This window comes from Canis lupus, chromosome 20 (genome assembly GCF_003254725.2).
Source record: "Canis lupus dingo isolate Sandy chromosome 20, ASM325472v2, whole genome shotgun sequence".
Classification (NCBI taxonomy): domain Eukaryota; kingdom Metazoa; phylum Chordata; class Mammalia; order Carnivora; family Canidae; genus Canis; species Canis lupus.
In genome coordinates, this window is record NC_064262.1 from 40,536,842 (window position 1) to 40,558,681 (window position 21,840).

The 21,840-nt window shown below is 44.6% G+C and overlaps 1 protein-coding gene across 1 annotated transcript in view; it reads left to right on the forward strand.

Moving 5' to 3' along the window:
• Positions 1–6,405: 6,405 nt before the first annotated feature.
• Positions 6,406–21,840, forward strand: part of PRKAR2A (protein kinase cAMP-dependent type II regulatory subunit alpha) — a 110,777-nt gene continuing 95,342 nt past the window's right edge. Inside the window, exon 1 of the mRNA XM_025455772.3 lies at positions 6,406–6,945. Coding sequence (XP_025311557.1) covers positions 6,693–6,945 — 253 coding nt within the window. The 5' untranslated portion in view covers positions 6,406–6,692. The remainder of the gene's footprint in view (positions 6,946–21,840) is intronic.

Consider the following 21,840-nt stretch of genomic DNA (forward strand, 5'->3'; position numbering starts at 1 on the left):
GGGCTTTGGCCGGAGAAAGAGGAGGAAGTTTTGGTTAGCCAGCCTTACCTGACTGTCCTAACAGCAGCTGCTTGATAGAGAAGGTGGGGGGGGCGGGTGACTACCTGATTGCTAACTGTTCTGATAGCCCTCAGTACAAGTCTGCAGCCTTTTCCCTTCATTCTTTCACCTCTCTGCCCTGAGCTAATGCCATAGAAACATCCACAATATATTTTCTAACACAAGCAAGATAGTTGATTGTTCTAAAAGCCAAAAGCAATCTTGACTTTTCTTTTTTTTTTTTTTTTTCAAAGATCTTATTTATTTATTCATGGACACAGAGAGAGAGAGAGAGAGAGAGAGGCAGAGACACAGGCAGAGGGAGAAGCAGACTCCATGCAGGAAGCCCAACGTGGGACTCGATTCCGGGATTCCGGGATCAAGCCCTGAGCTGAAGGCAGACACTCAACTGCTGAGCCACAAAGGCGTCCCAATCTTGACATTTCATATGGGTTTTGGGGTCACTGTGATCTGATGTCACCAGCAGGGCTTTGCTAATAATTAGGCTATCGATGATGCCCAGGTGCATCCAGGGGAGGTAAGGGAGACAAGTTAATTTGTCCTTATCTGGTAGGTGGTGAGGCTCCTGAAGCTGGGCTTTTCTGGCATTGTCCCAACTGGCAGTCACAGTTACTTTTGCTGGTGCTTCTCACATTGCTGCAGCTGTGCAGAGACACTTGGACTTTGGCTTTAGAGCCACACTTTGTATAAAGGGGTGAGGGGACAGGGACCCACTCCCATGTGGATGTGGGTGTGGCCAGTCTGACAGGAAGCTGAAGATTTGGGGGTTTAAGGAAGGATACTTTATTCCTGGGAAGATATTTTTGGATGACCAGATAGGAATTATGATAAAAAAATAACAATAAAATAAAAACATTGTTTAGAGATGAAAATTTTGTGCCCTCTGTTAGGAAGATTAATTCAGTGTTATGCCTGCCCCCTCATGCTGAGGATTTAATCTCTCACTGGTTTGGAGAAGGCCACATGCATGTTTCTTGAAGCTCTTCTTGGCAGCACCCTGTCTCTGAGACAGTCCTACAACCTCAGCCTTTGCCTGGAAGCCCCTGTGAAGTGCATTTGCATTCCAGCCAAATGACAGCCATTCCCATGGCTCAGGATGACTTTCACAGTCCATGCTTCTGGATAATTTGCCCTTTGAAACAGCTTCCATTTTAAAATGGAATGTATGGGTTCCTTGGTGTTAGTGGTAGTAGATATTTCTATTCCTTTGGTTGTTCAATAGGTGCTAAATCAAATAGGGAAGCCCTGGAAGACATATCTGTGAAGGGAGCAGAGCAGATGGTGAGGAACTCCCTCCTGGCTGGCACTTCCTTTTTATGATGCACTTTGAAATGCCACCTGTTCCTGATAGATCTCTTTTCTCCCTGGTGGGGGTAAGGGTGTAGGGAAAGACCAGGGCCCTCCTCAGCAACTTCTCTGTCACGGACAGCATTAAGCAGAAGCCAGACAGCAAGTGTTAAAACAACCAGCCAGTGATAAGGCCTCACCCAGGCACAAAGGAGAGTATAACTGGGTCAAAGGTGAGGGGCAAACAGTGGGATATTGCAACAAGCCTATTAGAAGCTTCAGTGCCATTTCTGCTAAAAGGTTGTAACATCTCCACCCACAGTTCTTTCCCTACAGTTCTTTTTTTTTTTTTAAGATTTTATTTATTTATTCATGAGAGACACACATACACACAGAGACACAGAAACATAGGCAAAGGGAGAAGCAGGCTCCATGCAGGGAGCCCAATGTGGGACTTGATCCCGGGACTCCAGGATCACATCCTGGGCCAAAGGGAGGGGCTAAACCGCTGAGCCACCCAGGGATCCCCTCCCTACAGTTTTTTTGAGGCTGGAATCCCCTATGGCTTTTCTAACCTTTCCATGGGTTCTGTCTTATTTCTTTATTCCCATAAAACTCAATATATAGTGGGCAGGGGTTTTCACCCCCACTTTCAGATGTGATAGCCAACTCTCAGACAGGGTAAGCTGATCTGCCAAGATCACTGACAGATTGATAATAGTGTGCAGAAAATAGAGTGATGTCTGGGTGTCCATAGGCCTGAAGAAAGGTTCATGATGCTATCAGAGGCTGTCCTGGGGCTGCTTGACCCAAGCTCCAGGAGGCCTGTACGTACTACAGAGTCAAAGCCCGGCAACTGGCCTCACAGGTACCACACAGAGTCCCAACAAGCTCTGGGAGAGCCCCAGGGTCAGGTATTCCCTCAGCACTCTCTTCTGCTTTCTCTGCTCTAGTGAGCATATAAGCCTGTGGCTCTCCAGCCAGGCTCTCCCTTGCTTCCCAGGTTCTGTCCTTGCCTTGAGGGGTCTGCCAGGCAGACCCAAGGTCCACTGAAGAATCTGACACTTTCTTGGGACACAGTGTTCTGGGAGGGGTGGTTCACAGGTGCAGAAACAGGTGGTCTGGGAATTAACTGCTCCCTGGGTCATAGATGCTTGTTAAAATAGAGCAGTCTTCCTAGACCAAAGGCAGTAGCCACATGAGGGAAGCTGAAGGACAGCTCTATAATAGAGGCTGAAGGACAGCTTGGGTGATGACAGAGAAAACATAGCCTACTTCCCCAAGCCTTCCTGTCCAAGAGGCTCATAAACACTTCTAAGGCAAAACGGAAACTGATAATGGTAGATACTAAATGAGCTGGGAAGACTGGACCAGAGGGGCCGGCACGTGGGGTGGTCAGATGACTAACAGGTTCCAGGAGAAGGTAGGCGATTGGAGTGGCTTAGAGATACCCTTTGGGCAGAGGAGAGAGGTATTGCTGCTGGGGCTAAGTCCACTCCCCCACCCCCAGTAAGCAGAGGGTATCAGAGGGCAGAAGGTGTGTATAAACTGGGAAATCTGGGCCAAGAACAGGCTGCCAGAGGAGTCGGGAATTTGAGTGGTTCCTTTCTTCCTGGAAAGAGAAAAAAGAGAATTGAGAATTGAGAATTGGCCCCATTGTGTTTATGTATGCCTGTGGTTGGTGATGTGGCAGTCTGTACAAGATTTGACTGCCTGCTGGGTAGTGACTCCTAGGCCTGGCTTGGAGTTGAGCACCTGTCAGTGCTCTGGGACCTCCTCTTCTCTGCCACAGTCTCTATATTTCTCTGGCTTTTCAGGGTCTCTGCTTTTGGCTTTTTCACCCACCATCACTGTTGGCAGCTATTTCCTGGTTACCTGCTGCCTGTGGGTTTGGTTGCCATGGTAACCTCCAGTGGTGTAGTTGGACAGGCTTGAATGAAGGCAGTCGGGAGGGTAAGGGTAGAAGAGGCAGGATTCAGGGCCCTGGTATTTCTCTTTTGCTCTAAGGCACTCTTCTTTGGCCAGCTCAACTGGGCATTCATGAAGGCCCTTGGGACTCCACTTGCAACAGAAGGGCATCCCAGAAGGGGCAGAGATGGATCCTTACTCTTGGACCAGATGCTAGGGAAGGGAGCCACATAGGGCCTGGACAATTTTATTTTAGGCTGGTCTGTGGAAACAGGTAAGGAATAGCTATGGGGTTCGTGATTTCTGTGGCTCTCATTTCCTCCATGTCCAAAGATGCCCTTTGAATGTCATGTTTGCTCGATGGATGGATGGCCAAGCTATCAAGCAATTGATAGCAAACCAGCCTACTCCTGGCAGAGGCTGATGGAGGTTCCTTAGAGTGACTGGGAGAACCTACCCACACCCAGCTCTGTCATCAGCCCTGGAGTAGTCTTTATCTTTTTTTTTTTTTTTTAAGATTTTTATTTATTTATTAGATACAGGGGGAGAGAGAGAGAGAGAGAGAGAGGCAGAGGGAGAGGCAGTCTCCATGCAGGGAGCCTGACATGGGACTCAATCCTGGGTCTCCAGGATCACACCCTGGGCCGAAGGCAGCGCCAAACCGCTGAGCCACCGGGGCTGCCCTATCTTTTTTTTTTTTTTTTTTTAAGATTTTATTTTTTCACCCATGAGAGAGACACAGAGAGAGAGAGAGAGGTAGAGACACAGGCAGAGAGAGGGAGAAGCAGGTTCCACGCAGGGAGCCCAATACGGGACTCAATCCCGGGTCTCCAGGATCACACCCTGGGCTTCATGCGGTTCTAAACTGCTGAGCCACTGGGGCTTCCCACCTTCCTCTATCTTATTTTGTGATTGAGGTCAGAGTCCTAACTGTACAGGCACCTGTCCCCCTTTAAAACATATAAAATCTGAAGAATGAGCAAACTAGGGAGTGGAGTTGTGAATTTGCCTTTCCAAAGGGTCGGTTTGTAGGATTATTTGAAGCAGGTATGGTGGTGCAGTGGGAGTGACATGCAGGTTTTCTGAGTATGGGCTGACTCCTGGAACACTTGGAAGGGTCGATCTACTGAAGAGCAGAGGAGAGTTGACGAACCCTGCCCTGTTAGCCTCTTACTGCCCATCTCAGTGAAGTGTTCATAGGCTGAGATTTAAAAAAATGCAGCTTTATTTTTTTAAAGTTTTATTTATTCGGGGATCCCTGGGTGGCTCAGCAGAGAGGCAGAGACACAGGCAGAGGAAGAAGCAAGCTCCCTGTGGGGAGCCCAATGTGGGACTCAATCCCAGGACCTCAGGATCATGACCTGAGCCAATGGCAGATGCTTAACCACTGAGCCATCCAGGTGTCCAGAAACACAGCTTTAAAGAAAAGGACTCAATCCTGAGACAGGGGTCAGGAGAGCAGTTTCACTGACTCTGCTTCCTGTGTGGAAGCATTCATTTATTCATTCAGTAAACCTTCCCCAAGAATGTATAGTAAGGACCCAGCAGGAATCAAGGGACACTGTCCTTCCTCTCACAAAGTAAATTGTGCATGACTCCTCCCAGAGGTCAAGGCACTTGTCCAGGGAGACACTGCTGTTTGAAATCACAGTGTCTGGCCTAGAGCATGGATGGTTTCTGTACCAGTGGTGTTTGGTTGCTCCTGTTTCCAGAAACTAAGCTCCCAGCAGCACTGAACTCCTGGGTGTGTGCCAAACCAATATGAGAGGTCTTAGTGCTGATTTTAATTAATAGTGGGTAATTACCAGGTGGAGCTTAACCGTCCCAAATGCCTTGGAGGTTCCCGAGCCTACAGCTCGCCACTTCTGTCTGGGCCCAGCAAGGAGAGGTCGGGTTCTGTCCTATGCCCACTGGGCCTTTCACCAGCACTCTGACTCAGGACAATCGCCTTTTTCTATTCCCTTCTGATCTGGTCTAGGTGAAGGGAACAACTTGGGAAATGGTCTAGCCTCTCCAATTCACCTATGCCCACTCCGTAGCGGTAAAGGATAACAGTGCCTTGTGGTCTGCTCACCTCCACCAAACAGTGGGCCCAGGGTGGAGTGTGGGAAGAGAAGAGGTGTGCAGAATCCTGGTGGGAGTGCTCAAAAGCAGGAACAGACTCACAGGTGGTTTCTGCTCTGGGCCTTATACCAGTTTCTCGGGAACCTCCAAGGCATTTGGGACGGTTTGGGACGCCTGTCCTCGCGGCTGTTGCCGGCATGAGCCACATCCAGATCCCGCCGGGGCTCACGGAGCTGCTGCAGGGCTACACGGTTGAGGTGCTGCGGCAGCAGCCGCCCGACCTGGTCGACTTCGCGGTGGACTACTTCACCCGCCTGCGCGAGGCCCGCCTGCAAGCCTCCAGCCCGCCCGCCGCCCCTCCTTCCGGCTCCCAGGGGCTGGAGCCCAGCCCTGGCCTGGTCGCCGACGCCAAGGCGGACAGCGAGTCGGAGGACGACGAGGACCTGGATGGTAGGCGGCGGGCTGGGTCACTGTTTGGCCCAGTGACTCTTCCAGGCTTCTTTCTCTGCCTGTGGCTCCCAAATTGCTACATCATTGAAACTCCTACTATCTACCAGGCCTAACCCGTTTGACATATCACAGGCCCCCTGCCAGACTTCTGAGGGTCCTATTGTTCTGCCACCATTCCACCCCGTGAGCCTCTGCTCTTGCTGTCCTCTATGGTCAGATGGCTTTCCTCAAGATTTTCCTGTAGTAGCGTCCTGTCCAGGCCTCGGAGTCAGCCTGAATGTCACCCCCTTAAGTGGGCCCTCTCGCTCTCCACCGCAGCCAGAACCGCACTGAGGTTGCAATGTGTGTGCCAGGCGTCTGGCTATCTGGCTCTAGGCTGTGTCCCTGGAGCCTACCCAGTGCTGGCAAACAGGTGGCTCTTAGCGAGTACTGAAATCGAAACAAGTGAAAGGTTTTTGGGACTAGGTGGGAAGCTCTGACGACTCCCTTTAGCGGGGAAAGCACTCACTCCACGACTCGACCCGGGACTGCACGGGGCCTGCGGGCGGCCCGGTGGCGCACGCGCACTGGGGGCCGGCGGTCGGCGGGAGCGCGCACGCCCGCGGTCGCGTGCGTCACAACCCGGGCTCCTGCCCCGCCCGTCCCGCCTGCCCGCTGGTCGGTCTCCGCGGCGGCGGCGGCGGCGGCGGCGGCGGCGGCTGCCCAGTGACAGCGGCGGCGGCACCAGGCCGGCCGTAGTAGCTTAGTGTCGTGCGGCCCGGAAACGCACACCCGGCGGAAGGGCGGCGCGGCACGAGGAAGGCCAGAGCCGGGTCGCGCGGGAGGAGACCTCGCGGGCGCCGCGCGAAAGGCCGGCGTGAGGGAGCGCGGAGGCAGTGGCCGCCGGCGGCCGGGACCCGCCTGTCCTCGCGGCTGTCGCCGGCATGAGCCACATCCAGATCCCGCCGGGGCTCACGGAGCTGCTGCAGGGCTACACGGTTGAGGTGCTGCGGCAGCAGCCGCCCGACCTGGTCGACTTCGCGGTGGACTACTTCACCCGCCTGCGCGAGGCCCGCCTGCAAGCCTCCAGCCCGCCCGCCGCCCCTCCTTCCGGCTCCCAGGGGCTGGAGCCCAGCCCTGGCCTGGTCGCCGACGCCAAGGCGGACAGCGAGTCGGAGGACGACGAGGACCTGGATGGTAGGCGGCGGGCTGGGTCGACGTTCGCGGTGGGGGGGCGGGGGGCGGGGGGCGGTGCAGGGGTCTCCAGGGGTCTGGAGGGGCTGCGGGGGCCGACCACACGGGGCCGGGACCTTGGAGCTCTCTGGCGGAGTTTGTCGGGCTTCCCCGAGCCGCAGGCGTGAGCCCCGCGTGCGCCGCCTCCCCGCTGAGCTCGGCGGCCCTCCGAGCCCTGGAGCGCACCGAGGGAGTTGTCAGATTGAGCCTGGGAGAAAACGTGCGCGCCTTCGGCCCGCGTGGTGGCGCGGAGCCCACGTCGGCCTCGCTTCTGCTGGGGACCCTTCGCTCGGTTCGGTTCCGAAGACAAGGACGCTCACATCCACCGGCTCGTCTTTAATAACCAGGACGGTAACTTTGTTTGGGAATCGTTCATTTCGTGGAAAGTTGTGGCGAAAACTTTAAGCATAGGCAAAAGTAGAGAGAGAGAGAGAGAGAGAAGGTGAACTGCACCCCTCCCGATGCCATCATCCACATTCAACAGTTTATCCGGCACAAATGTTTCATCTCTCCTTTTTTTCCTTTGCCTTGCTGAAGTATTTTAAAGCAGATCCCAATCAGTCATTTCACCTCTGCATAACTGGATTTCTTAAAATATTCTTAGTATTTTTTAGAATTTCTTAAAATATATGTATTTCAGCTTCGCTAAAACGATTGGGTCAAATTTGGTGAGGGTAAACAGTAACTTGTTTGACCCGTAGTTTATCCTGTTTAGGGTGCAGGGAGAAAGACAAGTTAACACTTTTTACATCAGATTTAAGCAAGGTTGTCAAAAACCAATTCCATTTTCCTTGGTTGCTTCAACATAGGCTTTGTCAATTTAACAATAGAATTACCCTACATTTGAATCTCCGAAATTTAAGGAGGAAAACAGAGACGTAGTTAGAGGCTTAGTGTTATTAGAGTATGCTGGAAAAAAAAAAAAAAACCAGAGTAGTTCTGAGTTGAATCCACATTCAGGTCACACCAGCAAGGAGTTAATTATTGGTCATCGCTGTTGGAATTTGTAAGCTTCAGTGTTGTGGACACCTTCCCATAGTTTATTTACTATTAAGAGTAGAAATGGTTCTTCAGTGTTTCTTTGACTTTTTACATGTTAAACTACGAGATTTCACCTTAAGCCTAGAACCAAATCGTTATTTCCCAAATCTCTTCCACAGATTTAATTTCCGGCTAAGCCAATTGATTAAACCTATTTGATTTCAGATACACTTATCTTTAAAATGGGGACAGTGACAATGATCTCCCAGGGATAAATGCCTTTAAAAGTTTTATTTCGGGAGGGACTCCTACATTCGTTTCACTGTCATAGCCATAAAAAGCAAAGCTGTAACCTGCTTTGTAAAATTTTTATGTACACAGATTAGTATTTTAGAAATTAGTTCCAGATGAGTAAAATGGAGTTTACAGGTTTTGTGTTGTGTCCGCGTTCTTTGTCATCTTTAGTATCTTTAGTTTTCAAAATTGAGTTGATTTAAATCTTTGTAACCCTGTGCTTTATTTTATTGGCATGTAAATATTTGTTGTTTATATCTCTAATGTGGCTGTGCTACGTATAATTATAGAAATCAACACAAGGTGAACTTCTATTTACAGATAATAGACTAAAAATACATTGCGCACAGTGAGATACCACTTCACACCCATGAGGATGCCTATTAACGAGAAACAAATTGCAAGTGTTGGTGAGAATGTAGAGAACTGGGAGCCTTTGTTCATTGCTGGTGGGAATGTAAAATGGTCTAGCTGCTGTGGAAAAACAGTTTGGTGGTTCCTCAAAAAGTTAAACATAGAATTACCATATGATCAAGCGATTTCACTGCTATGTGTATATCCCAAAGAATTGAAAGCAGAGAGTCAAACATAGAGTTATATGCAGGTGTTCATTGCAGCATTATTCATAATAGCCAAAAGGTAGAAACAACCCGTATCCCACTAGCAGATAATGGTTAAATTGTGGCATATACGTTCTATGAAATAATTCATCCTTTAAAAGAAATGAAATTTTAATATATGCTACAACATGGATGAGCCACAAACACATTATGCTAGTGCAATATGCCAGACACCAAAACACAAATATTCTCTGATTCTGCTTATATGAGGTATCCAGAATAGGTAAATTCATAGAGATGGAAAGTAGGATAGAGGTTAACTGGAGTTGGTGATGAGATGTTACTGTTTAATGGGTATAGAGTTTCTGTTTGGGATGATAAAAAAGTTCTGAAATTGAATAGGAGTGATGGTTGCACAACACTGTGGATGTACTTAATGCCATGAGTTGTACACTTAAATGGTTAAAGTGGCAGGTTTTTTGTTAAGTATATTTTATCACAATTTTTAAAAAGACCAGAAAAGAAATACATTACATATCCAGTGATTAGGAACATTAAGGTAATAAGCCCACAGTACCTAAAATAAGAACTAGCATATGTAGAGTTGGATCTGTGTATAGCAAAGGAGATTTTCTTTAGTATGGCTAACCATCGGTTCAGTTTATAAAGTTGTATGCTATTTGAAACACAAAAAAGTTATTAGCTGTCATTGGTTTGTTCTAATAACAGTGTTTTGATGTCAGACAGCACACCAACTATGAAATATTGTAATGAGTATTTAACTCTTGGGAAAGCCTGAAGACTTCAGACTTATTAATAAGTTACTATAACGGCATCCTCATGAGAACAATAAATTGACAACATCCAGACTGATTTACTCTGTACTTAACCATAAAACACTTACACTTGTGGGTCTCCCGGTGTGTATATTTACTTGGTTATATATATATACACACACGCACACACACACATATGTGTATATATATTCAAGTACTATGTTACTCACCCATTTAGAGTTTATAATTCAGTGGTTTTATTCACAAATATGTGCAGCCATCACCACAGTTTTAGAACAATCAATTTTCATCACTCCAAAAAGACCTCATACACTAGCCATCAATGCCAACACCTCCACTCCCCTCTAATGTGTTTTCTGTCTATGGATTTGCCTGTTGTGCACAATTCATATAAACAGAATCATAGAGTATATGGTCTTTTGCTCCTGGCTTCTTTTGGTTAGCATGTTTTCAAAGTTCATCAATATTATAGCATATATTATTAATATGTTTCTTCTTTTTATTGCTGAATACTATTCTGTTGTATGGCTGTACCAGATTTTGTTTATCCAGTCATTAGTTGATGGGCATTTAGGTTGTTTTTACTTTTTAGCTATTATGAGTAATGTTGCTATGAATATTCATGTATACAAGTTTTCATGTGGACATGTTTTCATTTCTCTTTGGTATATATACCCGGGAGTAGAATTGTTTGGCCATGTGGTTAACCTTAACCTCTGTGTTTAACCTTTTGAAGAATTGCCAGATTGTTTTCCAAAAGTGACTACACCATTTCACATTCTAACCAGCAGTGTGTTAAGGGTTCTAGGGGCACCTAGCTGGCTCAGTTAGTTAAGCATCTGACTCTTTTTTTTTTTTTTTTTAAGGATTTTATTTATTTATTCATGAGAGACACAGAGAGAGGGGCAGAAACATAGGCAGAGGGAGAAGCAGACTCTGCGAGGAGCCTGATGCAGGACTTGATCCCAGGACTCTGGGACCATGACCTGAGTCAAAGGCAGACACTCAACTGCTGAGCCACCCAGGTGTCCCTGGTGGATTCTTTAGGAATTTTCCCTAGCATTTTTTACTGCACAGTGTATACCTCTTAACACAGGAGTTGGTGCAAACAACACTAGCAGAACTTTTTTGAAATTGCTTAATAATAATATTCCTGAAGATTTTTAATAAATATCTCTGCATATCTGGATCTCTTAGCAGGATTTGGACACTGTTTGAACCACCTTCTCCTGAAGTTCCTCTCCCTCTTGGCATTTGTGTCTTCATTCCCCTGGCTCTCCATCCACTACTTGGCCTCTTCTCTGCCCTTTAAATGATAGTTCATGATCTCCAGAATTTAGTTTGTTACCATTTCTGCTTTAGTGAGCAACTCTCTTCCTGAGCATTTTTACTGCCTTGAACGAGGACTTTCATAATCAAAATTATAGCTTCAGTATTCTCTGCTGATACACATGCCTGTTCATGCTCATTTTGCTAGCTGGTCATCTCTCATTCATCTCTCAAACTCCTATGCCTAAAATGGATGTAATTAATTTTTTGTTTCACTGCTATTTCCTCTAATTTTTTAAGCAATAAACCTAGGAATCAGTCTTTCTCTGTCTCACTCTCTCATTTTATTCTCTGGGCTCTCTTATCTTGTCCTTCCCCACTGTCCCTGTCTTGGGATTGACTTTTATTGCTTCTCAGCCATATGCAGCTGAGCATCTATAGGCCTCCCACTTATCTCTCCTCCACCCCATCCATTCTCTACACAATCATCAGAATCACCTTTCTGCCACCACCCCCCTTTTTAAATTGTGGTAAAATATACATAATGTAAAATTTACCATTTTAACCTTATTTTTTAAAATATTTTATTTTTAAGTAATTTCTTCTTCTTATTATTATTTTTATTATTTTTTAAGTAATTTCTATCCCCAGTGAGGGGCTCAGATTTTACAACCCTGAGATCAAGAGTTGCATGCTCCACCAACTGAGCCAGCCAGGTGTCCCCCATTTTAACCATTTCAAGTATACAATTTACTGGCTTTTTTTTTTTTTTTAAGATTTTATTTATTCATTCATGAGAAACACAGGGAAAGAGAGAAGCAGAGACACAGCCAGAGGGAGGAGGATGTGTCATCCTCCTCCCTCTATGCAGGGAGTCCTATGTGGGACTCAGTCCCGGGTCTCCAGGATCACACCCTGGGCCAAAGGCGGCGCTAAACCTCTGAGCCACCCGGGCTGCCCCTTCAGTGGCATTTATAACCACTTTGTTTTCTTTCTTTTTAAAATTAAATCTAATTTTTTATTTAAATTCATATTGGCACCTGAGTGGTTCAGTGGTTGGGCGTCTGCCTTTGGCTCAGGGCATGGTCCTGGTCCCGGGATCAAATACCACATTGGGCTCCTTGTGAGGTCCCTGCTTCTCCCTCTGCCTGTGTTTCTGCCTCTGTGTATCTCTCATGAATAAATAAAATCTTAAAGATAAATTCATTTACCAGCACATCATTAGTTTCAGATATAGTTTTCAATAATTCATCAATTGTGTATAACACCCAGTGCTCATCATATCATGTGCCCTTCTGAATGCCAATCACCTGGTTATCCCTTCCCCCCATCTTTTTTTCTTTTTTAAAGTAAGCTCTAGGCCCAACATGGGGCTTGAACTCACAACCGCAAGATCAAGAGTCAATATGAATTTTGTGATCAGTTTTTTCATTTCTGTAAGAAAGCCTGTTTTCTTAATGTTATCATCAGAGTGTTTGTGAACTTACACGGCTACAACTAATTTTTGTGTGTTGATCTTATGCCCTGCAACTTGTGGATTCTTTAAAATAATCTGAATAGTTTTATTTGTTCCTTTTCAATCTGCTTTTTATTTGTCTCTCTTGCCTAATTGCTGTGACTAGGACTTTCAGTACTATGCTGAATAGAGATGACTCAAGTGGGCATCCTTGGGGCACCTGGATGGCTCAGTTGGTTAAATGTCTACTTGCAGCTCAGGTATTAATCCTGGGGTCCTGGGATGGAGCCTCATGTCTGGCTCCCTGCTCAGCAGGAAGTCTGCTTCTCCCTTTCCCTCTCCCTCACTTATGCGTGCATACTTGCCTGTGCGCACTCTCCTTCTCTCTCTCACAAATTAATAAAATCTTCAAAAAGAATAAAGTGTGTATCCTTGTCTTCTTCCTGATCTGGGGGGAAAGTTTTCAGTCATTTATTGTTGAGTAAGATATTATTTGTGGGTTTTTTAAAAAATTCTCTTCACTATGTTGAGGAAATTCCCTTTTAAGAAATATTTTAAAATTTTTTATTTATTTGAGAGAGCAAGAGAGAGAGAGCAAGTGAGCACAAGCAGGGTGGAAAGAGGTAGAAGGAGAAGCAGATACTCCCCACTGAGTAGGGAGCTGGACGTGAAGCTCCATCCTAGGACCCTGAGATCCTGAGCTGAAGGCACAGACTTAACTGATTGAGCCACCCATGTGCCCTGAGGAAATTCCCTTTAATTCCTGGTTGTTGAGTGATCTTATCATGAAAGGGTGTTGGATTTTGTCAGATGCTTTTTGTGCATCAATTGAAATGATCATGTGACTTTTTCCCTTCATTCTTTTTTTTTTTTTTCCTTCATTCTTTTAATGTGGCATATTATACCAATTGATTTTTGCATGTTGAACCACTCTTGCATTCTCGGGATAAATCCCACTCAGTCATGGTGTAAGGTATAATCCTTTTAATATGTTGCTGGATGTGGTTTGCTGGTATTTTGTTGTCATGAATTTTTGCTGCATTTTGTAAATCAAGTGAGTGTATATGTGTGTATATATATATTTATTTATAAAAGCTTTATATATTTATTCATGAGAGACACACAGAGGAAGAGACATAGGCAGAGGCAGAAGCAGAAGCAGGCTCCCTGTGAGGAGCCTGATGTGGGACTCGATCCCAGGATTCCGGGATCACACCCTGAGCCAAAGGCAGATGCTCAACCACTGAGCCACCCAGGTGCCCCTCAAGTGAATATATTATACTCATTTTCCTTTTAGGTTGTTTCCAGATGTTTGCTTGTATGAACTTTTTTATGTATGTGGGCTTTTAAGAAAACAATTGATTATTTTTTATTTTCTTCTTAAGATTTTATTTTTTTATTTGAGAGAGAGAGAGCAAGAGAGCAAGTGAGAGAACACAAGTAGTGAGAGCTGCAGAGGGAGAGAGGGAAGTAGGCTCCTTGATGAGCAGGGTACCCGACCCAGAACCCAGGGACCTAGAACCCAGGGATCATGATGTGAGTGGAAGGCAGACACTTAGCTGATTGATCCACCCAGGCACCCCAACGATTGATAATATATGAAAGTAGTTAATTTAGGGACACCTGGGTGGCTCAGCGGTTGGGTGGCTGCCTTTGGCTCAGGTCATGATCCTGGGATCTGGGATCGAGTCCTGCATCCAGTTCTTGCAAAGAGCCTGCTTCTTCCTCTCCCTATGTCTCTGCCTCCCTCTGTGTGTGTCTCTCATGAATAAATAAATAAATCTTTTTTTTTAAAGTCGTTAATTGAAGTATCTCCAAGTGGTGACTTCAACCTCGATTCCTGGCTCAATGCTGATAGAAGTAATTTGTTCAGCAATCTCAGAACTGTGCAAGTCAGTGAGTTGCTTGTGAATTTTGTCTGAAAAAGATCCCAAGTCTTAGTACCTTCACCAAAAGGAGTTTGTTTGTTTTTTGGGGGGTGGGTAGGGGTAGAGGCAGAGGGAGAGAGAAAATTTTAAGCAAGCTCTACACCCATTGTAGAGCCCAACATGGGGCTTGATCTCACAACCCTGAGGTCATGACCTGAGTCCAAGTCAAGACTTGGACATAACCGACTGAGCCACCCAGGCACCTCAAGGGGTTTTCTAGGTAGTGGTTCTCAGAGTCTTGTTAGGTACCTGAACTAGTCCTTCTATTTTGAGATTCTCTTCCTTTACTTTTATGTTAAGGCCAGTTAGGGTAATTCTAGTTTGGTGAATTGCCACCTCTGGTTCCAGGCATGATTTTCTGTTATATTTAAGAGCCATGGATGCAGTTCAACTCCCTGACAGAATTTGTTCCTCGGAGAGAGCCAATAGCAGTGAGTCAAGAGTAGGAGCTGGCACCCCAAGCTCCACTGCAGCTGTGACTATGTCTTCCTCAAAGAGTACACAAGGCTTTTAAAAAAAATTAGCTTATTCTCTTGGAATATATTTTTAGAAATAGAATTACTAGGTCAAAATGTACTTTTTTTTGTTATTTAATATGACTAGTCATATACTTTTCAGAAGGATTGTGCTAATCAGTATACACAGTCACCAGCAACATATGTGAATACCAAATTTGTACATTTGAAAGCACAAGGTATTAAAATTCTTTAAAAAGTACTAGTTTTTGGGGCACCCCTGGTGGCGCAGCGGTTTAGTGCCGCCTGCAGCCTGGGGTCTGATCCTGGAGACCCAGGATCGAGTCCCGCGTCAGGCTCCCTGCATGGAGCCCGCTTCTCCCTCTGCCTGTGTCTCTGCCTCTCAGTCTCTCTCTCTCTCTCTGAATAAATAAATTAAGAAAAAAAAAACTTATTAAAAAAAATAAAAAGTACTAGTTTTTGGAAAATTTCTCAATGTTTTAATTTCAATTTTATTCATTTTGGGAAGGTTGAACCTTTATCTAATGTCTGCTCACATTCAATGTAGGGTTGTATACATGAGATACTTATTTTGGTTGAGTTGATAAGAATTATTGACTCCTTGCCTTTGAAAGGTGCAGGAGAGAGGAAAGTCAGAGTTTACTCCTCACACTCCACCTGGGGTGATCTTGGTATTATACCTGGAATACTAGTTGGATAATGCTGTTAATAAATATACTAGGTAAAGTAAAGCTGTCATTCCTCTGCTCACAGCACTTTTTTTTTTTTTTAAGATGTTATTTATTTATTCATGAGGGACTCAGAGAGAGGCAGAGACACAGGCAGAGGGAGAGGCAGGCTCCCCACAGAGAGCCCTATGTGGGACTTGATCACAGGACCCTAGGATCACACTCTGAGCTGAAGGCAGATGCTCAACCACTGAGCCACCCAGGCGTCCCTCACATAACTTTTTTTTTTTTTCAAAGACTTTATTTATTTATTTGAGGGAGAGAGAGATCATGAGCAGAGGGAGTGAGAGAAACAGACTACCTGCTGAGCAGAGAGCCCAATGTGGGGCTCAATCCCAGGATCCTGGGATCATGACCTGAACTGAAGGCAGCTGTTTAACTAAGCGACCCAGGCACCCCTGCTCACAGCACTTCTTTTTTTTTTTTTTTTTTTTAATTTTTTTTTTTTTTTTTTTTTTTTTTATGATAGTCACAGAGAGAGAGAGAGAGGCAGAGACACAGGCAGAGGGAGAAGCAGGCTCCATGCACCGGGAGCCCGACGTGGGATTCGATCCCGGGTCTCCAGGATCGCGCCCTGGGCCAAAGACAGGCGCTAAACCGCTGCGCCACCCAGGGATCCCCTCACAGCACTTCTAACACTACCTGGAGTTAGTGCAGACCACACTGGTTAGCTCAGTCCCACAAGATGGCCCCCCCTACTTCAAAGGCTAATCCCAAATCCCTGGCCTCCTATACTTCCAACTGACCATCTGTAAATTGGAGGTTTCTACACCCGCCTCCTGGAGTTTGATAATTTGCTAGGATGGCTCACACAACTGAGGAAAGTGCTTTACTTACTGTTCTTATTTTATTATAAAGGGTACAACTCAGGAACGACCAATGGAAGAGATGCATAGGGCAAGATAAGTTGAAGGGGCACAGAACTTCTATGCCCTCTCTGAGTGTACCACTCTCGAAGCACCTCAGTGTGTTCAACCTGGAAGCTCTGAACCCATTTATGTAGAGTTTTTCTGGAACTTCTGTTATGTAGACACAACTGATTAAATCATTGGTCATTGATAAAGAGCTCAATTCCCAGCTCTTTTCCCCTCCAGGGAACTTTCAAAGGGCTGAAAGTTCCAATTACCTGATTAGTTTCTCTGGTAACCAGCCCCCCATCTTTATTAGCATAAGCTTAGGTATGGTGGAAAGGGGCTTATTATGAATAACAAGACAGCCCTCACAAGAAACTTCAAGGGTTTGGGCAGCCTGGGTGGCTCAGCGGTTTAGTGCCTGCCTTCAGCTCAGGGCGTGATCCTGGAGACTCAGGATCGAGTCCCATGTCATGGAGCCTGTTTCTCTCTCTGCCTGTGTCTCTGTCTTCTCTCTCTGTGTCTCTCATGAATAAATAAATAAAGTCTTGGGAAAAAAAAAAAGAAATTTCAAGGGTTTTATGAACTCTGTGCCAGGAACCAGGGCCAAAGACCAAACATATATTTCTTATTATATCACAATATCACACTAAGAAATTTTAAAACCAGACTTTCTTCCTCCCCTTCTTCTCTTCTTCCCCTTCCTCTCCTGTCCCCTCCCCTTCCTTTGCCTTCTCTTCCTTCCCCTCCCCTTCCCTTTTTTAAAAAAATTTTTAAATTTTTAAATTTTATTAAGGGGATGACAGAGTTGGATCTATTGCATGAATTTGATAGGTTTGCAGGATGGCCAGGTAGAAATAGCCGTGATAATGACAGGCCTGGATCTGGGAGTCAGATCAAGGGTGGAAGGAAGATGTGGTATGGGAGTGGATGAGGCTATCCAGGTTGAAGAGAATAAGGCTGTGGGCATGATCCTGGGGACCAATGACATTCTGGGTTTAAAAAGTATGGGTAAATGCCAAGATTTAAGACTTAGGGTGGGGATGAGAGTAATCTCTGACCCTTTTTTTGTTCCCTCACTCTTTACATTCATCCTTTAGCAAGTTCTCTCTATGAAATATTGCCTCCAATTATTTACCTCCAGTATTCTGGCTTTGATTCCATGTGTTTGATCAGACTGTTTAGTTTTTTCTTTCTCTTTTTGTAATTGAGATACAACACATAAAATTTACTTTTTTAAAGTGTACAATTCAGTGGTTTATAGTACATTCACAAAGTTGTGCCGTCATCACCACTGTATAATTCCAAAACATTTTCAATACCCCAAAAAGAGCCCCTGTACCCATTTTTAAAAAATATTTTATTTATTTATTCGAGAGAGAGGCAGAGACACAGACAGAAGGAGAAGCAGGCTCCATGCAGAGAACCTGACGTGGGACTCGATCCCAGGACTCAAGGATCAGGCCCTGGGCCAAAGGCAGGCGCTAAACCACTGAGCCACCCAGGGATCCCCCCCCCCTTTTTTTAAAATTTTTTTCCTGTACCCATTTTTGTCACTCCTCATCCCTCCCTCTCTCTCTGGCAACCAGCAATCTATTTTCTGTATATGGAGTTTCTTATTCTGGACATTTCATATACATGGAATCACATGTGTTCTTTTGCTCCTGGTTTCTTTTACTTAGCATGATGTTTTCAAGGTTTATCCATATTGTACTATCAGTGCTTCATTCCCTTTTATGGCCAGGTGCTGTTCTATTATAGGAATATATTAGCTTCTGTTTATCTATTCATCAAATTATCTATTTTGAGTTGCTTTAACTTTTTGACTGTGACAAATAATGCTACTGTGAACATTTGTGTTAAAATTTGTGTTAAAAAATTTGTGTTAAAATTTCACATTAACTTATTTCCTTCTCCAGTTTTATTGAGATTCATTTGATATATAACATTGTATTACTTTAAAGTATACAATGTGGGATCCCTGGGTGGCGCAGCGGTTTAGCGCCTGCCTTTGGCCTAGGGCGTGATCCTGGAGACCCGGGATCAAATCCCACGTCGGGCTCCCGGTGCATGGAGCCTGCTTCTCCCTCTGCCTATGTCTCTGCCTCTCTCTCTCTCTCTCTGTGTGACTATCATAAATAAATAAAAATTTAAAAAAATAAAATAAAATAAAGTATACAATGTAATGATTTGATACATGACGTATTTTTTTAAAGATTATTTATTTATTCATAGACACACACAGAGAGAGAGAGAGAGAGAGAGAAAGGCAGAGACACAGGCAGAGAGAGAAGCAGGCACCATGCAGGGAGCCTGACGTGGGACTAGGTCCAGGGTCTCCAGGATCACGTCCTAGGTTGCAGGCGGCGCTAAACCGCTGCGCCACCAGGGCTGCCCAATACATGATGTATTGTGGAATGATTACCACAGTAAGTTTAGTTTACATCTATCAATCATCTCATAGTTAAAAGTTTTTTTTTACTTATGATGAGAACTTTTGAGATTTACTCTTTTAGCAACTTTCAGATATATATTATATATTATATATTATATATTTACAATATATATATTGTAAACTGTTGTTACCATAATGTACATTACATACCCAAATTACATCACATAAAATTCTTAAAATCTTTTTTTTTTTTTTTTTTAGATTTTTTAGATTTTTTAGATTTTTTATTTATGATAGTCATACACACAGAGAGAGAAGCAGAGACATAGGCAGAGGGAGAAGCAGGCTCCATGCACTGGGAGCCCGACGTGGGATTCGATCCTGGGTCTCCAGGATCGCGCCCTGGGCCAAAGGCAGGCGCCAAACTGCTGCGCCACCCAGGGATCCCTTTTTTTTTTTTAATTCTTAAAATCTTAAAAAAAAAAAAAAAAAAAAGCAAGTGAATGAAATCTACATATCTTCCATGGTCTACACAATCCTACCGGATTTGGATCCTATCTTTCTGCCTTCTCTCTCTAGCCCTTCCCCTCCTCACTTTCTAAGCTTATTTCTACACTAACCTTACTGTCTCCCTGAGTATTTGATGATTGCTGCTGGCCCTTCCTGAATCTTTCTCCCCTGGCTTTGACCAGCTGGCTCCTCTTCTTTTAGGACTCAGCTTCAGAGAAGATTATCAGATTGTTCTGCTTAAGGTGGGTCTCTCTGTTGAGGTTCTATGGCACCCTGGGTGGTTACATTAGAGCTCTGTTATGATCTGGAATTCTCATTTGCTTTTTGTTGTTTTTCTTTCAGTAGTATAGATGCTCCTTGAGGATGGGAAGCTTTCTGTCTTCTTTGTCTCTAGTCCTTAGCTTACACCTGGCCCATCGTGGATACTTAAGAAGCTCTTGTTGAGTAAATGAGTGAGTGTATGATGGGGAGCTGATTTTGGAGATTGATACAGAGTACATGCGAGAGGGAGCACAGAGATGGGAGCTACAGAAGGGACTGGTCAGTCCGTGGTGTTGGAAGCAGTGAAGAGGTTGGCAGTGCCAAAGCTGGCGTTGAAGTGGTTGCATTCAGCTATAATTCTCAGGATGATGTGTGCTGGTCTCAGCCTGGCATGGTGGTTAGACTGGCCCTATGCTTCTTTATTGTAATTGCAGGATACCCTTCAATAACCATCAAAAAACTTTGAAAGAATAAAGGTTTAAGAAAAAAACAAATAATAAAAGTTTATTATTTATAGGACCTGGAAATTACATAGCACACATGGAACTACACAACGAGAATGTTGTATAGGGTGGGGGGAGAGTGTGCAGCTCAAGCCAGGGAACAAGAGAACACAAAGACACAGGCCTGGGGTTCTACTTTTATTGGAGTTGAAGGTGGAGGCCTAGGGTGTGGGGAGGCTCGCTCTATTGGTGAATTTAAAATATAAGAGGGGGAATTTAAAACATGGAAAGAGAAAAAAATAAGCAGCCCAAATAATCATTTATCAAAAATCAACCAAGATCTCTAAAACAAAGGAGCCTCAGTGAGGGGAGGCAGCCTGGCTCTTTATCTAATCAAGTGACTAGCAATGTGTTTATTCAAGATAGCCCTCTTAAAGTAGATGCCTTTTTGAAATGAATGCGTCCGTAATCACTTGCATTACAAAACAAAACAAAACAAAAACAAAAAAACAAAAAAAACCTGCTTAGACTCCATTTACACTGGATACAGGCCCCAGTGGGATTGTGGTGAAGGAGGTCAGGAGGCAGTAGGGTAGGAAAAGTGTGTGTGAGGGAGGGTGGCTTTATAGGATATGAATAAGGAATGGGGACTACATTTTGAAGAAGAGAGGACCCAGTGATAGATCGAAGGAGAGGTAGGTGTGAGGAAGAGTTTTTGTTAAGATACAGTCAGCCTTAGTGTGGGCCCATGAGGGAGGAAGAGAAACCAGAGGAGAGGTAGCAGCTAAGGCCCTAAGGCTGGGTGGGTTAGAACAGGGAAAAAGTGGGGATACCTCATATTCAGAGAGTGGAAAGGAGTGTTATTTGCCTTCCCTGTTATTTAATTTAAAGGATAATTTAAGGTTTCACTTCAAGGCCTTGTCTTTTATGAGTTGAATCTCAGAGGTAAATGTTTAAGCTAAGGGAAAATAACCCTCTTTGAAGTGGGTTATTGATTCTTCTAGCTTATCTGTTGGCTACTTTGAATGCCATGGATCCATGAGAAAGAAACAAATGCATTTGTTTAAAGGTTTTTATAACACAGACCTTTTTGGGGAAGGGTTCTTTTAAAAAAAATTAACTTCTTAGGGTGCCTGGTGACTCGGGCATCTGCCTGTGGCTTGGGTAATAATCTGGGGTCCTGATAAAGCCTCCCATTGGGCTTCCTGCTCAGTAGGAAGTCTGCTTCTCCCTCTTCCCCTCTCCCCAGCTTGTGCTTTCTTTCTCTCTCTCAAATAAATAAATAAAATCTTTAAAAAACTCAACTTCGGGATCCCTGGGTGGCGCAGCGGTTTAGCGCCTGCCTTTGGCCCAGGGCGCGATCCTGGAGACCCGGGATCGAATCCCACATCGGGCTCCCGGTGCATGGAGCCTGCTTCTCCCTCTGCCTGTGTCTGCCTCTTTCTCTCTCTCTCTGTATGACTATCATAAATAAATAAAAAAATTAAAAAAAAAAGAAAGAGTGGGAGAAAATTAAAAATAATAATAAAATAAAATAAAAAACTCAACTTCTTTTTATAAAATCTTTTATCTAGAAATTAATGAAAAGGCAGCTTATTGGAACCTCTTGCAAGTCTCAAAACTTCCCTATCTGATAAGAGATGATGAGCTATTTCTGGATGACTGTTTGTTGTAATTTTCCATTTGTTTCTCTTATAAACTTACTAACTGCTGAAAAAAATGAAAGAAAACAAGAGGTCACTATTATGATGAAAATATTTGGGAAGCAATTATGATAATGAGGGAATCACTCACTAACTTTTACATTTCTAGAAATAGCCAGGGGGGCGCCTGGGTGGTGTATTGGATTAAGCATCCAGCTCTTGGTTTCAGCTCAGGTCATGATCTCAGGGTCATGAGATGGAGCCTTG